This window comes from Pelophylax lessonae (assembly GCF_965119305.1).
Source record: "Pelophylax lessonae genome assembly, chromosome: 1".
Lineage (NCBI taxonomy): Eukaryota > Metazoa > Chordata > Amphibia > Anura > Ranidae > Pelophylax > Pelophylax lessonae.
In genome coordinates, this window is record NC_138768.1 from 514,516,460 (window position 1) to 514,537,784 (window position 21,325).

A 21,325-nucleotide genomic window follows, 5' to 3' on the forward strand; every position below is an offset into this window, starting at 1 on the left:
GAAGCTTTAGGCAGACTTCAGGGAAAATCGGTGAGGCAATCACACAAGCAGGAAATGATGTTGCTGGGGTGTGTTCAGTACACATTCTGTATACAGAAGACCTCTAGGTAGCCATATTGCATTGCATTTTCAGAAAATACAGCGGCTGCAGATTGAAAGAGAACGATCATTTTTAATAACATTCAAACATTCAATTACAATATGACTTGTGTCGCAATTGTATACGCAATATTATTTTTCTTTATTTGCTATTTATTTTCCCCACGAAAGTGGAGTTACCCTTTCATTTTTTTCTTAATGAGTTCTCCCCAACTTAGTCAGCTCCCTTTAAATAAATTCCTAACAGCCCACCCTCCTTGTTTTTTTTTTCCCCCTTTTTATTGTTTTTCCGTTAGTTACTCTGACTTGAATGTCTGGTGGTTTTGCTCAGTGTTTGCCTATTCTACTGGCCAAATTGAACGACTCCAGTTATATTTTGTTCTGTGAGAGAACGTGATAATAACCACTTGCCGACCGCCGCACGACTATTTACGTCGGCAGTCAGCCCCTCACAGGCAGAGCGACGTAGGGCTACGCTACGCTAGCCTGTGAGGGCCTAGGGAGCGCGCGCGCGCCGCCAGAGGAGCGCTCCCGCGCGGTCACGGACACCCCCCCCCCCCCGGGCGTGTGACCGGCGGACCCGATGTCCGCCGGTCACTCGCGATTGTCGGGTGGAGAGGGAGAAAGGCAGGCGGCTAATGTAAACAAGCCGCCTGTCATTCTCCCCTGTGTAGGAATAGTGATCATACGGTTCTACTATGTAGGACCGTTGATCACTGTACCTACACCTCAAGCCACAGCCAATCACAGTTAGAATCACGCCCCTAGGGACACACATAATCCCCTCCATCTCAAAAAAAGTTAACCCCTTCACTGCCAGTGTCATTTTAGAGTAACAGTGCATATATATAGCACTGATTACTGTAGTAATGTCACTGGTAACCCCAAAAGTGTCAAAAATGTCAGTCAAAGGGTCCGATCTGTCCGCCGCAATGTCGCAGTACCGCAAAAAAAATCGCAGATCGCCGCCATTACGTGTTAAAAAAAACAACAAAAATGACAAAAATCTTTCCCTTTGTTAGTAAACGCGATAACTTTTGCGCAAACCAATCAAAATACGCTTTTTGTGATTTTTTTTTTACCAAACATATGTAGCATAAAACAAATTTGCCGAAAATGTTAAAAAATTTTGATTTTTACATTTTTTTGGGGGAAAAATGTGAAAAATATTGTTATTTTTGCTAAATTGACGCTCTTTTTTTGTTTATAGCGCATGATCAAAAAATCGCACAGGTGATCAAATACCACCAAAAGAAAGCTCTGTTTGTGGGAAAAAAAGGACGTCAAATTTGCTTAGGTACAGCGTCGCACGACCATGCAATTGTCCGTTAAAGTCACGCAGTGCCGAATCGCAAAATAGGCCCTGGTCAGGAAGGGTGTAAAATCTTCCGGGGCTTAAGTGGTTAAAAGTTGTTTATTGCTCTTGTTTTGTTTGTTTTTTGTAAAACTGGACAAAAATGTGGATTTTTAGCTTTGTGTCACGAAAATTGCATGTGGCAGCTGGCACACAAATGATGGGAAAAAACGACACAAATCTTGTTCATTTTTTGACTCGTCTATGGCCTACTTGGGTCCAGACTTAAAGCAGAGGCAGGATAAAACTGGCCAGCAGCAGGACAGTTTTAATCAGACACTGTAATCATCCAACCACTGCATGCCTAACGTTTACTTAATGCGTAATTTTTACTAAGGGAATAAAAAGGAATTTGCACTTTTTTTTTTTCCTTTAAAAATATGGAGTGGTTTCCTGTGAACAAAGGGACGCTCCAAGAACAGATGGTCAGTAACAAGTGAAGGCTGCCTTATCAATACAAAATAAAAAGCAAATAAAAATAAAATATAAAACCCAAAATATCATTCCTTCCAACAAAAGTTTTTTTAATAAAGGGAAGCCTTGAAGAAAAAAAGTTTTCTGTGCATGGGAAAGCAAATAAAAGGGACCACTGACCTCAAATGGACCACAAAATAAATTAAAGACCGAAAAAGCCTCCAAAAAAAAAAAACAACAAAAAGGCACCATTAGGGTTCACTAATGGTACTAGCAATCAAAATGAAAGTGCAATTTAATAACTAAAATAATACAAAGTGGAGCTGCACTAATCAATCGTGGAAATTAAACGTGTATACTAAAGTGCCGGTGTGCTGGTATTGAATGAAGAAAAAAATATAATGAAGAAAAAAAATGTGCTAATAAATATTGAATAAGAATTTTCCAATGAGGTAGATATAAACGTCTTCAAAAGTGACAAACAAACCCTGTGAAGATCTATGACTCCAAACAATATTGATGAATATTACATGATCTTCACAGGGATTGTTTGCCACTTTTGAAGATGTTTATATCTACCTCATTGGAAAATTCTTATTCTATATTTATTAGCACATTTTTTTCTTCATTATATTTTTGCTCCATTCAATACCAGCACACTGGCACTTTAGTATACACGTTTTTCTTTCCCCAATTGATTAGCGTAGCTCCACTTTGTATTGATTTTAATTTTTTTCAGTTTTGGTAAGGCGGCTGCAGCTATCATTTTACGTGGATTTTTTCCAGATAGTGCAGGGGCCAATACCTTTAATAACTGACCTTAATCTTTGCCTTTGCAGTTTGTGAGCTTTTCCTATACTTTCCAGCAAGCAGCAGTTTCAATAAACTGTCCCTGTGGCTGCTTCATTCCTGACCTTTATCATGAGGGGGCTAGCTTACCCGCAGCTGGTATATTGAATGCCATGCACCTTTGGGTGCCCTTACAGAGGTGTGAAAATGTGAGATCCTCACTCCTGGAATCCTGCAATAATTTTGACAGCCATCATCAGCTGTGAGAAGGTTCCTACAAAACATAACACCACCAATACATGGAACCTTTGTTAACCGTTTCCGGCCTGCAAACCGCACATTTACTGTGGCAGGGCGGCCCGGCTGCGCTAACCTATCTACCTGTACGTCACATATTCTTCCTGGTCTGGTCTGTCCGCTGTGACCCACCAATCTTTTCTGAGAGAGGCAGATCGCTGTTCTGTCAGGAGAGAAGACAGAGATCTTGTGCTCCTGCTAAACAGGAACACGGATCTCTGTCTTCCCCCAGTCAGACCATCCCCCACACAGTTAGCAAGCACCCCCTAGGGACACATTTAACCCTTTGGTTGTCCCTGATGTCCCTGATGTTAACCCCTTCCCTGCCAGTGTCATTAGTACAGTAACGGTGCATATTTTTTTTAGCACTGATATTGGTGTTACTGGTCGTCAAAAGTGTCAATTAGGTGTCTGATTTGTCCTCTGCAATGAAGCAGTCCCACTATAAGTCACTGATCACCACCATTACTAGTAAAAAAATAAATACATAAAAATTTCCCATAGTAGTCACGATAACCTTTGCCCAAACCAATAAATATACGCTTATTGGGATTTTTTTTTACCAAAAATATGTAGCAGAATATATATTGGCCTAAATTGATAAAGAAATCAGATTTTTTACATTTTTTATTCGATTTTTAGTGTTTTATAGCTGAAAGTTAAAAAATATTGTTTTTTTTTTTTAAAAAGGGTCGCTTTTTATTTGTTTATAGCTCAAAAAATAAAAACGCCAGAGGTGATCAAACACCACCTAAAGAAAGCTCTATTTGTTGGAAAAAAGGACATCAATATTTTTTGGGTACAGCGTCGCATGACTGCGCAACTGTTAAAATAACACAGTGCCGGATTGCAAAAAAAATGGGGGTAAAACCTTCCAGGGCTGAAGTGGTTAATACAGGCAACATCTGCTCATCACTGGGATTAATAAAGCTGATAACGGCTAAAAAATAGTCCAATACTTCAATGATGAAGATCCTTACACTTGCATTCAAGTAACCTTAAGGAATAATTCCAGTGGTATTATGTGTGCTATATAAATAAAGTGAATCAAAGATGTGACCAATTATGTTTAATGGAAGTTACAGTATAACAGGAGGTTAAAGCTGAACTCCGGGCACAACAACTTTCTGACACTCTCTGTTAAAAACAGCCACAAAGGGTACAAATCTAATTTGCACCCACTATAGGCTGCTGCAGAAAACTGCTGGAGGGGTGGATACAAAACCACTTACTCTGCATGGTGACTTATCCTAATATAGGAAACTCTAAGAGGAAAAGTTTTACACTGCACAGATCTGGAAGAAATACACAAAGCACACCAAGATTCAAAAGACAATACTTGCCTATCTGTGAATTCAGCTTTAATCCTTTTGCTGCCATGCGGCAAAGCTTATGTCAGTGGCAGCCCAGCCCTGTAAACAGGCTACTACATTTCTTCAGTTGACCGTGATCTAGGCAGTTGTAAAGCCACCTGAACACTTCCACAGGTATAACATTGACCTCCTTCTGAAATAGTTATCTGGCTGGCTTCCATAGTTTGAGTTACAGGCGGTCCCTGGGTTACAAACATCTGACTTACAAACGACTCCTACTTACAAACAGAGGGAGACAACAGGAAGTGAGGAGAAATCTACCCCTAGGAAGGGAAATTCACTCCTGTAAGGGTTATCATGGGAAAAAGGTGTCTCCACTGAAGCTTTATCACCAATCCTTGTTTCCTAACAACCCCAAATTTTCAAAATCTAGTTGTCATTGGAACAGAAAATGAGGAGAAATCTTCTGAACAGGGGTACAGACAGAAAAACAAATGTTAAAGGGGTGTTACCCCTTCCCTGTCTGGAGCTAAACTTAAAAAATTTACCTGTTCTGACTTACAAACAAATTAAACTTAAAAACAAACCTACAGACCCTATCTTGTTTGTAGCCTGGGGACCACTGGTATCTGGAACAAGTATACAGCAGATGAACACGTGAACGAAGTCCTCATTTAGATATTTGTTCCAGGTCAGTGGAAAAAAAAGTACAGGAGCTTAGAAGGAAGGGTCAGCAATGGCAGCCTACATATTGTCTCAATACAGATCCTTTAAGCCCTAGCAGGAACAACAGGAGTATGCCTTCATGGCCAGGGAAAAAGAGGGGGGTGTGGAAATAAAGGGGGCAGAAATAATGGGAGTGATCTAGAGTAACAATAGTAAAAAAAATGTAAGAGAAGCCCAGTTGTTGATTCAATACACCAGCTTCCACCTATAGTGTAAGTTCTAACGAGCAGGGCCCTCTAGTTCCTCCTGTTTTGAATTGTATTGTAACTGTATTGTCTTCCCTCACATTGTAAAGCGCTGCGCAAACTGTTGGTGCTATATGAATCCTGTATAATAATAATAATAGTGTCTTAACATACCCTTTAAATATAAAAACAGTGGTTTATTTTATAAACTAGGTATACTAAGTACAGTAAACCCTTGGATTGCAAGCATAAATCATTCCGGAAACATGTTTGTGATCCAAAGCACTCAGATATCAAAGCAAATTTCCCCATAAGAAAAAATAGAAACTCAGATGATTTATTCCACAACCGTTTATTTATACGTCATTCAGTTTATAGTCCATATAAAAAGATTATAACAATGTGTAACCATAAAATGTCCATCCACAAATGGCAGCCTCCACAAAGAGATTGAAAGCAAAATCCAGCAGGAGCTACAGAGTATAAAAGAGAAGGGGGGCACCTCTACGTGTAGCAATAGTTACATTTAATAAAGGTTTAACTTTTAGCAACTCACATGACTGATGATGAAAAGAGGCACATCTAAAAATGCGGGCATCCAGGGTAAAGCTGTCCACATAGATAATCCTCCACACCGCCGGCTCTCACAATCTTCAGTCTGCAGTCGTGACGGGGAAGACTACCCTGCAGTAGAGCGATCTGAAAGAAAGGCTTGAATCGTTTGTAGAGCACAGCGTGGAAAAGATTATGGCAGTGTGGAGGACGGTCTATGTTGACAGCTTTACCCCGGATACCTGCATACTTAGATGTGCCTGTTTTAATCATTAACCATGTGAGTTGCTAAATGTTATACCTTCATTAAATGTAACCATATTGCTACACTTAGAGGCGCCTCTCTTCTCTTTTATACTCAGTTGTGACATGACACTACTTGTATATCAAGACATCACTTGTTTATCAGGTCAAATTTATAAAAAAAAAATTGCTTGTCTTTGCAAACGCTCTCAGACCAAATTACTCTCAATCCAAGGTTTTACTGTACAATTTCTTAACTATCTTTATAAAGGTAAACTTATATAAGTTCCTGAAGTAAATATAACGGAGATATACAGTATCAGTTGAGATTTTATTTAGTATTTATACAAACTTAACACAAAGAAGTAAGAGTAGAAACCAATCTCCCCACCCCTGCATCAAACAAGGAAATAAAACTCAAACAGACCCATGTTACAGAATTTGTTATAGCAAAGTTTTTTTCCCCCAGTAAAACTATTACAACACAGAGTTATACAGTATATCATTGCATATTAACTCTAATGACAATAAAATCAATTATGCATGAATACTGCTGTCAAATATGCCCATGGCAATGTGATGAATGCAAGTGTGTTTATGATCAAAAAAGGGGCTGAACCAGAAACAATAGAGAAAATGTCCAGAATAGAGTTTGTTCTTGTTCCATTTGAAATGAATACAATGGGAATATCTGAGAAACAGGATTAGCTCATAACTGACATTGATACATTTTACTGAAATAGATACGCTGTACCTTTTTAGCAGTAAAATACATTTCTGTACCTAGGCACTCATATGGACCCTGATGGTTTATTTATGGGCCACAGTAAGATGGGCCATACAGAGGAAGTCTTCTCCTCCTCTTAGGGAGATTTGGATGGGACGTATTTTTAGCAACAATGAGCTGTAAGGCCCTGTTCACACCTGAGCGTTTTTCATCTCGTAAAACGCTCATCTCTAAAGTCTCAAAACACCCAACAAGTAAAATCCCATTCATTTGAATGGCCCCTGTTCACATCTGAGCATTTTGTCTCCTTAAGCATAAACCTGAAGCTCAAAAAAGTACATGAGCTTCTTTTTTTGGCAGATTACAAGCGTTTTTGTTAGATGTCATTGCCTTCCTCCAAACACCTGCAAAAATCGCCTACAAAATGCCTGAAAAAAGCCAAAAAAAAAAAGCCCAAAAAAAACACCTGAAAACGATATGCTCAGTTGTGAATAGAGCCTAAAATATGGAGACCCAATGACTTTTAGTGCAAAAAAAGGTACCGCAATATATGTACAGATGTTTGATTATTTATTTGTCACAAATAACAAAGGTTTCATGAGTTTTCTTTTTGCAAAAGTGTAATGTCATGTGAGCTTGCTTTTGCTCATCTTTTTTATATCAGTCATATATTAGTTTATGGAGAAAAAAAAAATCATGTGTACAGATGAGAACCCTTATGGAAAATGCATTCTAGTACAGAAATTACATAGATGACTTTCTGGAGAGGTGGTAAAAAGAAGCTTAAGCAATTATCAATCAAGCATCTGTAATTTGTTCCTTATTTTTTTATTAGCCAGTACATCATTTTTTGTATTTATTATTTTTACATTAGGATCATTTCTTAAATGAAAACATGTCACATAGCCATGAACATGTTAAACTGCAGATCTGATTCTCAAAAACCAATATATTCTACTAATTTCCAAACTATAATGAATGCTTACATCAGGTTTTTTTTTTACCCTCTGCTGTTTCTGTGTTGATGTACTGATTGCTGCTTCTTTTGGATCTTTCACATGTATAGAAAACAAGGAGAACAGTCAGTATGTGCAGTACACATTTTAGATATAGTATCTGAAATAGCCAGCATAACCATTTCTGGCCCCGATATTTACAATAAAATGCACTTATGCTCAAAGTGTAGTTCCACATTTGCAGCCAATATGGGATAACACATAGCATAACCTAAAAAAATAAAGATAGCTGCTTACATTTTATTTGTCCTTTCTGAAAACTCCAGAATTCCCTGCCTGTACTCAGGGCCGGCGCTACCTGTAAGGCGGCTTAGGCAGCCGCCTAGGGCGCAACTTAGCAGGGGGCGCCAGCGTCCTGCTACCCGAATCAGTAGTGGACCAGCCAGCGTGGCACTCCTCATGCTGTCTGTGCCGCGGCTGCCGCCTGAGCGCTACAGCAAGCCTCAGGCAGCACACCACTAGAGCGCACATTAGTCGGGTGCCGGAGGTGCCCTCCATGGAAATCACAGGTTTGAGCTTCTCCTTGGGATCCAGCTCGGCGCTCGCCGTACTCCGCCCCTCCAGCCGATTACTGCTGATTTCTGTTTGTAGATCAGGAGCCGATCTCCAATCACACCCAGGGGGCGGGACTTGTGCTTCTCCAGACGCCCCCCCCCCACTCCTCCGTGTTCTGGCAGAAGCAGATTGCTCCCCTCCCCCATCACATGCCTAGGGCAGCATGTCGGTGGCCACCGGGCTGAAGAAACAATTCCACAGAGCCAGCCAGGTGAGACGATGTGTGTCCCCTCCTCTCCCACCCCTCACACAGAGGACACAGTACACTCCCCTATCCGGACACTGGCCTCGCTGTCTTCTCTTCATACATGTGGGGGAGGGGGCTGCAGTGTATCATATGGAGGGGGCTGCATTATACTGTATATCATATGGAGGGGCTGCATTATATATCATATGGAGGGGGCTGCATTATATATCATATGGAGGGGGCTGTATTGTATGATATACAATGCAGCCCTCTCCATATGATATACAATGCAGCCCTCTCCATATGATATATAATGCAGCCCCCTCCATATCATGCAATGCAGCCCCCTCCATATCATACAATGCAGCCCCCTCCATATGCTGCATTGTATGATATGGAGGGGGCTGCATTGTATGATATGGAGGGTGCTGCATTGTACGATATGGAGGGGGCTGCAATGTATGATATGGAGGGGGCTGCATTAAATATACGGAGGGGGCTTCATTGTATGATATGGGGGGGGCTGCATTGTATGATATGGAGGGGGCTGCATTATATATCATATGGAGGGGGCTGCATTATATATTATATGGAGGGGGCTGCATTGCATGATATGGAGGGGGCTGCATTATATATCATATGGAGGGGGCTGCATTATATATCATATGGAGGGGGCTGCATTGTATGATATGGGGGGGGGCTGAATTGTATGATATGGAAGAGGCTGCATTGTATGATATGGAGGGGGCTGCATTGTATCATATGGAGGGGGCTGCTTTATATATCATATGGAGGGGGCTGCATTATATATCATATGGAGGGGGCTGCATTATATATCATATGGAGGGGGCTGCATTGTATGATATGGAGGGGGCTGCATTATATATCATATGGAGGGGGCTGCATTATATGATATGGAGGGGGCTGCATTATATGGGGGGTGTGTTGTGATATGGAGGGGCTGTATTGTGTGATATGGGGGGGGGGGCTGTGTATGGCAGGCAGTGTCCCCATCTACCCAAATGCTGACCTCTGACCTCGTCTGACTGATGGTGATCTGTGATTGGCTGTCTCCATGACCTTATTCACATGGATGGCGGTGAAGCTGCATTATTACCGACCGCCAACCAGGAGGAGAAGCTGAGGTTGGCGGGGACTGTACACAGGTCACAGCAGAAATTACCCCCCATCAGTGTTCCTTTAAACTGCTTCCCACCTCCACTACATCAACTACTGTGCTCACACTTGCATAATGCAGAGATCTTCTGGCTCTTGGCTGATGTAGTGAGGGTAGGGCATATGGGGGGGGGGGGGGCGGCAATTTTTATTTTGCCTAGGGCGGCGAAAATCCTTGCACCGGCCCTGCCTGTACTGTGCTGGTAGATCTCATTATTAGATTTAAACACTGTCAGTCCTAGCAAAGGGTTACAGATGTAGAAGCAAAACTTCTGCAGGTTCTGTATGTTTTTTTGTACAATCAAAATGTATTGCATTTTCAGACAACCAAACACAATACAGAAAAAAGAAGCCAGATTATCATACAGTAGCAATATAAGGAAAAATTAAAACATTAAAAGAAGAAAACAGGATCTGGCAGTGGAGAATAAACCATCAGTTTATACAACACTGAACTATACTCAGGCAGTATAGTTATATATAGTAATTTTATATAGTTATATAAGTAAAATGTAGTCATTACCCATATACAACCATAACCAGAAGGTAACTCTAGCAAGACCTTCCTCTGTGCATTACTATATAAAGCTGTGCAGTAGCATCTCCCTTATATCTGCATCCAATAAAAGCTATAATTATACGGGTAGGTGTATTGCATTAGAGGACACTGACATTACAGCATCCTAGCAGATTGAAGTAAAAATCCCCAGATCTCAATTAGGAAGCTAGGCCTCCGACCGACCAGATCCAGAAAAGAAAGAAGGAAAAAACAAAGTTTAACCAAAACTACAACTGGTCTCAGAAGCACCTGGGAAGAGTTTTCGCAAATGTAACTGTAAAAGTGGAAATACACATTAAAGCAGAGTCCACCCCCTCCCTCCCCCCAGCAAAAAATACACATTCTGTACCTGCTGACTTTTAATATTAGGATACTTACCTGTCCTGGAATCCAGGCATCGTCACTCCAGCCGATGTTTCCATCGGCTCTCGGGTGCTGCCGCCACCATTGTCTGCAACGGAAACTGGCAGAGAAGACTTACAACTTCACAGATGGTCCCTCACTGTGCATGCACGAAGCACGCTGCACTTTCTGAATGGCCCAGGGGCAGGGGGAAGGAGGAGGGGAGCCAAACTTCTAAATGATCAGACCACGGCGTGATCTCCCGGAAGTGGGGTCCGGTGCCTGTCAAAAACAGGTACCCGCTCCCCCTGAAAGGTGCCAAATGTGGCACCGCAAGGAGGGGGGCAGTGAAACTCCACTTTAAAGGGTGGCTTTGGAGGGGAGGGTGGCATTATGGAGAGTGACAGAAGGTAATTTGCCTGTAGATTCAGGCTTGGCCTACATACCACTGGCAAAATTCAATGTATACGAAACTATTCAAATCTTTCAGTTTGTACGGCACTCTGCAGACTTCAGCAACAAATGCTCTCTTTTATGGCTTAAGTATACAGAGCTTAACACATATTGCAAATGCTGGTTACTTATAGATATGAACAGAAACTTGGGTTATATAAACATATTTGACATACTTAAGGAAATACAATTAAGTGCACTGTTTTTGATAAAGGATGCTATTCAGGATGTAGTGAACCCCTTGAATAAGAAAAAGTCTTGGCTTTTATACAGTAGGACACATAAGCACTAGCGGAAAGGAAAAATTAAAAATAATGCCCAGCAAACTAGTCGTTTATTCTTTCACATTCTAGCCCAAACTTGGAAAATTATGCTAGAACTGCAAATGTTTTCAATGGGCAACACTTTCCCTGCTCTTATCACATAATATTTTTTTTTTTTTTTATAAAGGACTTACTTTTAGTGACATAAATGTATACAATGCACATTAATGTCATTATCTGCAGCCACATTCTTTTGCAACCATGTTGGGATAAAGCTGAAGCTTAATGCCATTCTCGTGTGCTACCATCAGCCATTGTTCTTGATATTGTACAGGGACACAACATGGAGGCCGGTCAAGAACAGACTGCCTTCTCTCTTGAAGTTGGATGAGTAGAATAACATGGGCCTGATAGACACTTTGAGTTGTCTGTGGAAATTGGCAAGGTCCAACACAGTTATTTATGTTGATTTCTTCTGGAAAATGAATATCCTTATATTCTGCATGAGGTTTTAAGTTGATGGTAAGCTCTTGCAAACGGCAGTGAGGCTTCAGATCTGCTCCCCGGTTTTGACGTGAAAGTTTTTTGTGGTCCTGCCAGTAAGCTCGAACTGTCTGTAACATTTTCAGAAGCATCAGAGAATGTAGTTTCCTATGCTTACTTTCAGCTAACTGTGGTACTTTCTCCTCTTCCACATGCAAATAGCTTATGTTAAAATAACCATAGCAAGAGTTTAAAAGTTTCTGAAGAACTTGGATATGCTCAGCAGTTGAAAGAATTTCCTTCAAATCCTCTAGTACCACTTGCATCTTTTCTGTTATCTTCTCTAGCAATGTTCCATTCAAGCTACCTTGAATCCTGCTGGCCAGTACATCTTTGCTGCCAGGCAAAAATAGAAAAACAAGAGGTTCCTGAGATTCGACCAACCACTCCAAGGCCTCGGTTTCTGTAACATTGAAAAGGTGGGGTCGAAGGTCACCAGCATTGCCGTCATCAGGATCAAGAGGAAGATGAACAGTAGAAGATGCTTTTCCATTAGATGTCATCAGAAGTGTGGAGAAGTGAGCCAGTGTTTCTAAGAATCCATCCTTTTTTTTAGCTGGAATCACCATTTGGTTGGACTGCATCCTGCAAATATAACATAGTATGTGGAATAAGTCACAGAGGAAATGTTTGCATCCTGAGCAGTACATATGAATGGATTAGGATCTCAGCGACTGTACACCGCAGTAAAATTGCAACTTTGGAAACAAAGCAGGCAGCATGCTGGCCTCTAAAAAAATAAAAGTTGTCTGGTTTACATTTCACAGCATAATACTGTAACTATGCATTATGCCCCCCCCCCCCCCCCCCCCAGGAAAATGATTAAGTGGCGCTGTGCCTCTTTAATCTGAATTTTTTGCTTTCATAGCAATTGTATGGACATTCCCAAACTGTGCATACAATACTTCTCTCCAAATCTGTTTGCTAAATGCTATTACCCCCTGCATAAATCACTATGTAACCAGATAGCACCGACTCCCCGCTTACCACCCCACCTCTGAGCCTTATAGCAGTTACATAGTCTTCTATGGGTTTAGTTACATCCTTGGCTCTGACATGCATGGAGAATACAGTAAAGGGTCAATAGAAACATCTTGGAGTCTGTATGGGATATGGGAGTATGTCTAACCAGGGCATACTAAAAAAAAAACAGTCTTCAGCATTTGGTGCAAATACGTAGACCTAAAGGCAACCTGTGAGGGTAGAAATATGGTATACGCCATTGGTGACTTTTCTTTAAAGGCTGCAGGGCTGTCATTTTTATCTTGGCTTTACAACCTAGTGTGAGAAAAATTTTGAACCTGCAATTTTTTTTATACTATGGGGTTGATTTACTAAAACTGGAGAGTGCAGCTGCTCATGGTAGCCAATCAAGCTTCTAATGCCCCGTACACACGTACCGATCGTCGGCCGAACGATCGGCCGTCTTTTGTCCAGGGCTGTCGGTGTCTGTTGAAAACTGCAAAAGACTGCACACGAATTTTGTCAGCCAACAACAGCCGACTGCAGAAGTGATGTCATGTGATGGTTAACTTTCCGTGTGTTTTTTCTTTTCTGAGCATGCCCAGTCTTGCAAATCTGCTGATTGTCGGCCGAATTCTGTACTGACTGGCGAACAATCGGCCATTCTGGTGTTGGCCAACAAAAATTTTAATGCCTACATGACAGATTCTTTTCGGCCGAAAGTGCGCTGTCGGCTGTCGGAAGCATCATACTAACAAGCCTACAATCGGCCGATCGGTCGTCGGCCGAATATTTACGGCCGACAATCGGTACGTGTGTACGGGGCATAAGTTTGGCTTGTTCAATTAAGCTTTGACAAACAAAAACCTGGAAGCTGGTTGGTTTCAATGCAGAGCTGTACCAGATTTTGCACGCGCCAGCTTTAGTAAATATCTTGTCTTGAGTAATTATTAGCTATTCACCATTTTTTTGGTCTAGCCTTTTCTTTTTCACATTTTTGCATTATGGACTTGACAAGCTCATAAGTATGTAATATACACAAGGATGTCTACAATTTTATTCCTGTAGTACAGCTTTAGTAAATCAACCCCTATTTTTATACAGTATATAGCTCACAACTTTTTTAATATGTAGTATTCCCTCATACCGTCTTTGTGTATGACACTGATCACTCTCGGACATACACACTTTTCTATAATCTTTCCTGGAAATGTCACGCCCTTACTTCTGCCTATACATTTGTTACATTTTTTCCTTTTTATGTAAGCATGTGTATAAGTCCCCATTCAGACTAGCGCGACTTGTCAGGCGACATGTCAGCCTGACAAGTCGCGCTCGGTCGATCGCCATTGATTAGCACAGGACCCGTTCTAATAGGAACGACACAAGTCGCTCCGACTTAGAAAAAGGTCCTGTACTACTTTGGGGCAACTTGCATTGACTTCCATTATGTGAAGTCCCTGCAAGTCGCGCCGAAGTCGCGGTGCACGCTGTGCACAGCGACTTCACAGGTCGCCCCTCGAAGTCGGATCGCGCCAGTCTGAATGGGCCCTAAAACACAAATGTGCTGTAATAAACTTCAAAACAGCCTTGGAAACATAGTAGGTTTGTCTGTTCACTCGCTACAGCGATACTCATAAGAGCAATTAGGAGCCACTAATTAAAATTTGTTGTTGTGAATAACTAAATTCCATGACACTTGTGAGTCACTGACCTGGAACAAGTATTTAGTTCAGACTTTCTAGACTTCTCTGGCTCCATGCTTGTTCCAAGTAAATCAGTAACTTGATAGTAAATTCAGGATCAGGATGACAGCCCCAGAGTCTATAACTTTAAAAACAAGTAAGCAATGGTAGCTCTTTTATTTTTTTCACACCAATTTAATAATAAAAAAAAAACAACTAAAGTGGAACTCCAAGCAAACAACTTAACACCATATTGAAATGCTTAAAACTGATTAAAATATTTCCAATTCTGCTCATCTAATCCAACAGCACTGCATGTTTCATCTGCCTGTTTAGGTTATGAACATCGCTACATAGCTTTTCTTCCTATATTTTGCTCCTCCTGTAATTTGTCTAAATACCTCCTTTCCAGCTCCACAGTATTTGAGAATATATTTAACAATGTTAACAAATACATAGTATGTATTTATCTTCTATAAACACTGCAGAGAAAACTATTCATGTTCCTGAATTTCTCAATCCTTCCTGAGCTGCCTTGCCCAAGTACTGTCACATGGGAGCAGGTTTGGTGTGCTAAGCTCTATGCAAAGCCAGTTTTCAGAAAGCTGATATTTGCATGGGCCTTCAAAAATGACAATCACCCTGTGATGCCTGCTGTGCATCATACCGATTATTTTTGTTTAATTAAAGCCCCGTACACACGCACAGATCGTCGTCATACAAACGTCGGCGGACGAAAGATCTGCCGATTGTACGCGTGTTAGTATGGTGCCTCCGACAGCTGTCTGCACACAATCCGCGGACAAGAGTCTTTCTTGCAAACATGAAAATTTTTGTCTGCGGACACCAGAACGGACGATTGTTCGCCTGTCAGTACAGAAATCAGCCGACAGACCGCAGATTTGCAAGACTGGGCATGCTCAGAAAATAAAAAACACAGGGAAAGTTAACCATTACATGACATCACTTCTGCAGTCAGCTGAAGTCTGCGGACAAAATTCTTGTGCTGTCCTTGTGCTGTCTTTGCACTTTTCAACAGACACCGACATCCCGGGGAGAAAAGACGAACATTTGTATGACGACGATCTGTGCGTGTGTACGGGGCTTTAGAAATAGCACAAGTTCACTTTAAACAATCTGCACTGATAACATTTTCCTTGCAGAATTTAGGCAATTATTGTTATTTATTTATTACAAGGGTGAACAAATAAATGCATTTAGAAGCCAGTCAACCCAACTTAAAGTGATTGTAAAGTCTTGTTTTAAAAAAAAAAAAAATAACAAACATGTTATATTTACCAGCTTTTTGCAGTTGGTTTTGCACAGAGCAGCTTGGATCCTCCTCTTCTCGGGTCCCTCTTTGCCCCTTCCTCCTGTTGAGTGCCCCCACAGCATGCAGCTTGCTATGGGGGCACCGGAGCCAAGTCACATCTCCATGTGTCCATTCAGACACTGAGCCACAACCTGGGCCGGCCCCTCTCTCTCCTGATTGGCTGAATTAATTTTATTAACAACAGTGGGAGCCAATCGCGCCATGCTGCTGTCTCAGCCAATGAGGAGAGGAGTCCCAGGCAGCTTAGAGACTCCTGCAACATCACTGGATAAAGACAGGCTTAGGTAAGTATTAAGGAAGGCTGCTGCACACAGAAGTTTTTTTCTTTATCTTAATGCATAGAATGCATTAAGATAAAAGAAAAAAAACCTTCTACCTTTACAATCCCTTTAAGAACCATGAAGCCCTGGAAAGTTAAAAAATAGGCACCAGTTGTATTTATTTCTAGGTGCGCTGGCTTCCCAGATAAACCTTATCCATTACTGGTGTTTAAGCCAATACACAATACACAAACAAATTAGTTATTTTGAATATTGACTCAATATTTAGCTTATCAGCAAATAACGCTTTACAGAATGGCTTATAAACAGATCTGTCTATGCTGTACACAGTTACTTTGCTATGAAAGTATAAAAATACAATTTTAAGGAGCAGCCTGTGGTCCAACAAAATGAAGTTCCTAGAAAAAAAGGTAATGGAGGCAATGATCTCTAATACACACCTGGAACCTGATCTTTTTCGATCAGACTGTATGAGGGATGGATAGACTGCAGACTGGGCATGATGGCCTACAATCATAAGTATAACCGGTGTGATTTTGGTCAAACAATTTTCATCCATACCAAAGAGGTATTGTTCTGATTCAGTAGCTGAAACTGCAAGTCCTGTCCACATAAGACAGAAAAAAAATTATATAGCAAAATAAGTGAAGAAATAAACATTCATGTAATGCATCAGCATACCAAGACATTTTGGACAATTTCATGCTCCCAACTTTGTGGGAAAAGTTTGGGGATGGCCTTTTCTGTTCCAACACCAGTGCACAAAGCAAGGTCCATAAAGACATCGATGAGCAAGTTTGGGGTGGAGGAACTTGGTTTGCACAGAGTCCTGACCTCAAGCTGATAGAACACGTTTGGGATGAATTGGAGCGTAGACCGCAAGCCAGGCCTTCTCGTTTAAACATCAGTGCCTTACTTTATAAATGTGCTTCTGGAAGAATGGTCAAACATTCCCATAGACACACTCCTAAACCTTGTGGACAGCCTTCCCAGAAGAGTTGAAGCCGTTATATCTGCAAAGGGTGGGCGAACTCAATATTGAACCCTATGGACTAAGACTGGGATGCCATTAAAGTTCATGTGCGTGTAAAGACAGACGTCCCAATACTTTTGACAATAAAGTGTATTATACATCGCTAATTAAATAGACCATTCACTTTATCACTACCACCATGACTGATCTAAGTATATTTTATTTTGCAGCTAAAATCCACTTCTAACTGTATGTTTATAAAAAAATAAATAATTCCATATAATATAAAAGTAGGTGTATCTTGATAAATTTTAAAACAAATGCACGCCATCAACTATATCTCAAATGCACATCAATATCCAAAGTCTGCACAGTATGTTACCTAATCAGCGTGTATGTGTATTTAAATCCAACAAAATGTATACTTTTTTACTACATATAAACTATTTGAAATATTTTTATAATTTTTCTATCCAAAATAAATAATTTTTGGTGGATTATAGGAATAATGATTACAAACGTTTTATATATTGAAATATGATGCCCCAGTTAAGTTTGTTTTGGATTGATGCTTTTGATGCTTTGTTGCTTGTTTTAATCATGAAATATAACATGATCAGATCACTAATAATTGTTCATTGTGGCAGAGATATACAATGAAATGGTCTTTTTATTAAGGGTATTTGATGGTTCCCTTGAGCAATCTTTATTAGTTGTCAACATGGCTTTAATTCCTCCTTGCTTTTCTTGAGTCTGTTGAACTAGGATCACTTAATCCTAAATAGAACTATTCTGCAGGAACTTTGAGCCAGTATTTTTTATTTCCCACACCCCGATAAAAAAAAAAAAAAAAAAAAAAACTGTTACAACCTATATTTCTAAACCTGATTGATGGCTGTGGGGCAATTTAAAATCACTTGTTCTGATGCTAATATACGAGACTTATTTATTAAGATAGAGGAAAGAAGATGACATGGTCTGTTACCTGTAACAATCAAATAAATCCTAGCTGTCTCTTGTCTAGAACAGTGGTTCCCAACTCCGGTCCTCGGGACCCACCAACAGGCCAGGTTTGCAAGATAACTAAATTACATCACAGGTGATCTAATTTGCTGCTCAGTGATTGCAGTATTCTAGTCTGCATCCCCCAAGGTAATACTTAAAATCTGGCCTGTTAGTGGGTCCCGAGGACCGGAATTGAGAACCACTGGTCTAGAATGGATTAAAAAGAGGTGGAATCTGATTTATGGCTGTAAAGGTAAATTTCTTAATACTTTTTAACTCTGCTCAAAACTGCATAAACCTATATTTTTTTTTTTTGGGTGAATATACAATAATCATTACAATATTTCACAGTGTATACTATAGGCCTGCAAGTACATTTATTGTAATGCCATATCTCAAAAATAGCACAGAAACAAAAATGCTATTGTGGAGGCAGCTATTTTTATTGCTTAATTTAGATATGAGAGAAGGCAACATGATAAAAAAAATCAGAAATCCGTTTAAGTAATTGTTAGTTTTTGGTGCAGTATAGTTGAATTTTTCTTTCAATAAAGCCTTAACGCCAAAAATAATTTTTAACAATGAATGTGGGCCTTGCAGTATCTGCAGCAGCTACTATATAACCCCTAGTTGTTGCAGGTTGCGAGGTCCACTTTAATTGAATCCTAATATCTGACCCTATTGACACTTTTTGACCTTAACCCTTAGCCCAACCTATGAAATGGAACTACACTCTCTACCCTTTTCTAGGTTTTTGTTACAGTGGGTAAGTGCTAACTTACCCTTTGACACTTAAACTTAGAGGGTTTTTTTTTTTGTTGTTGACAAAATTAGACTCAAAGTTACCTATTCACAAACTTTTTTTTGCAGATTTATACCTTTCTCCGTTCTGATATAATTGTTGTTTTTCACAGTGTCCTTTCTTAGACACATTTCTAATTGGGAGGCTCACCTTTCATTAAATTAGTTGAGTAAAGTCAATGTTAAGTTGAAAAAAAACTGCAGTATCTGGACTTAGAAGAGGATGAACAAAAGAAAGCACCTAATTAAATATTTAATTCCTATTGCACAGATGACATGAAATTTCACTTGTGGGCCTTACTATACTGTTTGTGATCCATATATACTGGTACCTACATGTCACTTCTGATAATCTGTAGAATATTTTGTGAGTCCTGATTGCTGAGGTGCTCTGATGCAAGTAGCTATCAGTGTCTGTGATCACCGTCTTTAATCCACCAAATCCTACCCTTCACTATTGGTTATTGAGCCGACACAACACTGTGGTTGCCCAATAGTAATGTGCAGAAGGTAAGAATAGACAGGTTAGATTAATTGACCAAAGGTGCCAATCTTGGTGTTCATGACTCTTGAGGTGCTCAACAAGAAACCAAAATGGTGTACAGATACCAGGAGGGGCCTTATATACAAAACAGGTGTCACTTTGATGTGATTTTAATACCCACAGGTATTAACTCTCCAGGAGCTACCAAATGTTAAAATATCAATTTAGCTGGAGTAGCCATTTAAAGCAAACTGATTAAGACAAAGCTTAATCAAAGACAAAGAGACAAATATGCAAGCTGCCACTGTCGACTTGTTTTTAAATATACAGACCCTGGGGTCATCACCTTGAACTTTACATTACTACCTAGTAAGGCACCGAACTGAAACAGGCATGCCAAACAGTGGCTTCCTTTCACTGACTAACTAGGTAGTGAGTAGGGATAAAAATGTCTTCCCTGGCCATTTTAAAACAAGCCAACAAGCATAGTTTTTCCTCCTTCTCATGTGCTTTCTTTAAACTACAATCATAGCCCATTATTCTTTCATGCTTCCTTACCCTCAGGATATTGTTGCATATGAAAGGAAATGTGAAGTTTTAGGTCTCCCGACTCAACACTCCTAACCGTTCCACTGAGTTTGAGGACAAGATAACGGGTCTCTGGTGACATGCAGACAACCTATAAATACAGCGCTTTAATTAAAAGTTTAGCTTTGTCTTAACAAGCAAAGTAAGTTACAGTAAGCAAAAATATGTATATATAATAACCGGTTACAATTAATATAATAAAATCTTAGTTCAATAAATAGTAATGATGGTTCACATAACTATTTTAACAACCATTTATCCAACTACTAGCTTCAACCACAGAAGAACTACAAGTTTCAACATGTCCCACCACCTCTAAAAGCTACAGCTACTGCCCAAGCCAATTCTTGATACAGCATTATATTAGCAACATAGAATGTACATCATGTTCAACATTTGCACATATTCCCAGCTGATTAAATGTTTATTAAGTTGGCTATACCTACTTGCGGTTGAGGGAAAGATTCTCCTGACATTCTGATCTTGGAGTTAAGATGACCCACAGGAAGCTTGTGGGTATCAAGAAAAAATACTCCTATTAGTAAGTGCAAGTGTTGAAGGATGGGAGAAATGTATTCCTGTACGCTTCCATGAAAATGCATGCTGACCCCAGATTCCCACTTCACTTTAGGTGAGAGAAAAAAAGTATATTGGTAACTAATATTAAAGCAGCACTTTTGAAAATGACTATTCATTTTTTTTGTTTTTTTTTTATTAAAAAAAAAAAAGAGAGCAAAAAAAAGAATACCTTTTTTTAGGTGCATAACCACCAATTGCCTTCCTTGATGATCCGCAAGAAAGTTTGCAAGTTGCTTTGTAGCTATCAGAGCTGTTGACTGCTTGTCTTCTACGCATATGCCAAACACATGTGACTGTTGCCAAGACTCTTGATTGACTGAATCCAGAAAGCCAGCTTCATACTCCCTGAGGAGCCCATGTGTCTCCAGGTTACCCCAACTTGTTCCTGCCAATGCTTCACATACTGTCTCATTTTGTTCAGAATATGACACTTCTACTGGTAACACATGATTTTTCTTGTCCACCATACCTTCTTCTATGTCTCTCTTGCCAACATTGGTGGGCAATGATTGACATATAAGAGGTAACAAAAGCCACCACACAGCACAGAAAATCCCCATTACTCCGCTGAAGAAGTATCAATAGAATTGTTGGTATCCTTAATTGTTCCGCTATTTTAATCCTTTTTCTTCCAGAGCATACAGGGTCAGAGACATCTTTTGAAGACCAGTTGCCGTCGGATAGCCTAGTATATCTAGAGCAATGGTACCACCTCACTTCTAAATATTCTGTTGAGAAGATGTTGCCAAGTCATGTGCAGAAGGGAGGGAAGTTCCAGTGTTGTGAATAATTTGAGAACCTTGAACAACCCGGGGGATGTATATTCCCAAACTGTATTCT

The 21,325-nt window shown here is 40.2% G+C and overlaps 1 protein-coding gene across 1 annotated transcript; it reads right to left on the minus strand.

Moving 5' to 3' along the window:
- Positions 1 to 11,483: 11,483 nt before the first annotated feature.
- Positions 11,484 to 21,045, minus strand: AMH (anti-Mullerian hormone; the record flags this gene model as incomplete). Its single annotated transcript, XM_082254187.1, has 5 exons — positions 11,484 to 12,378; positions 16,496 to 16,658; positions 19,877 to 19,997; positions 20,353 to 20,531; positions 20,655 to 21,045. The coding sequence occupies 5 exons, from the start codon at positions 21,043 to 21,045 to the stop codon at positions 11,484 to 11,486; spliced, it is 1,749 nt and encodes a 582-aa protein (XP_082110313.1).
- Between the last annotated feature and the right edge of the window lie 280 nt (positions 21,046 to 21,325).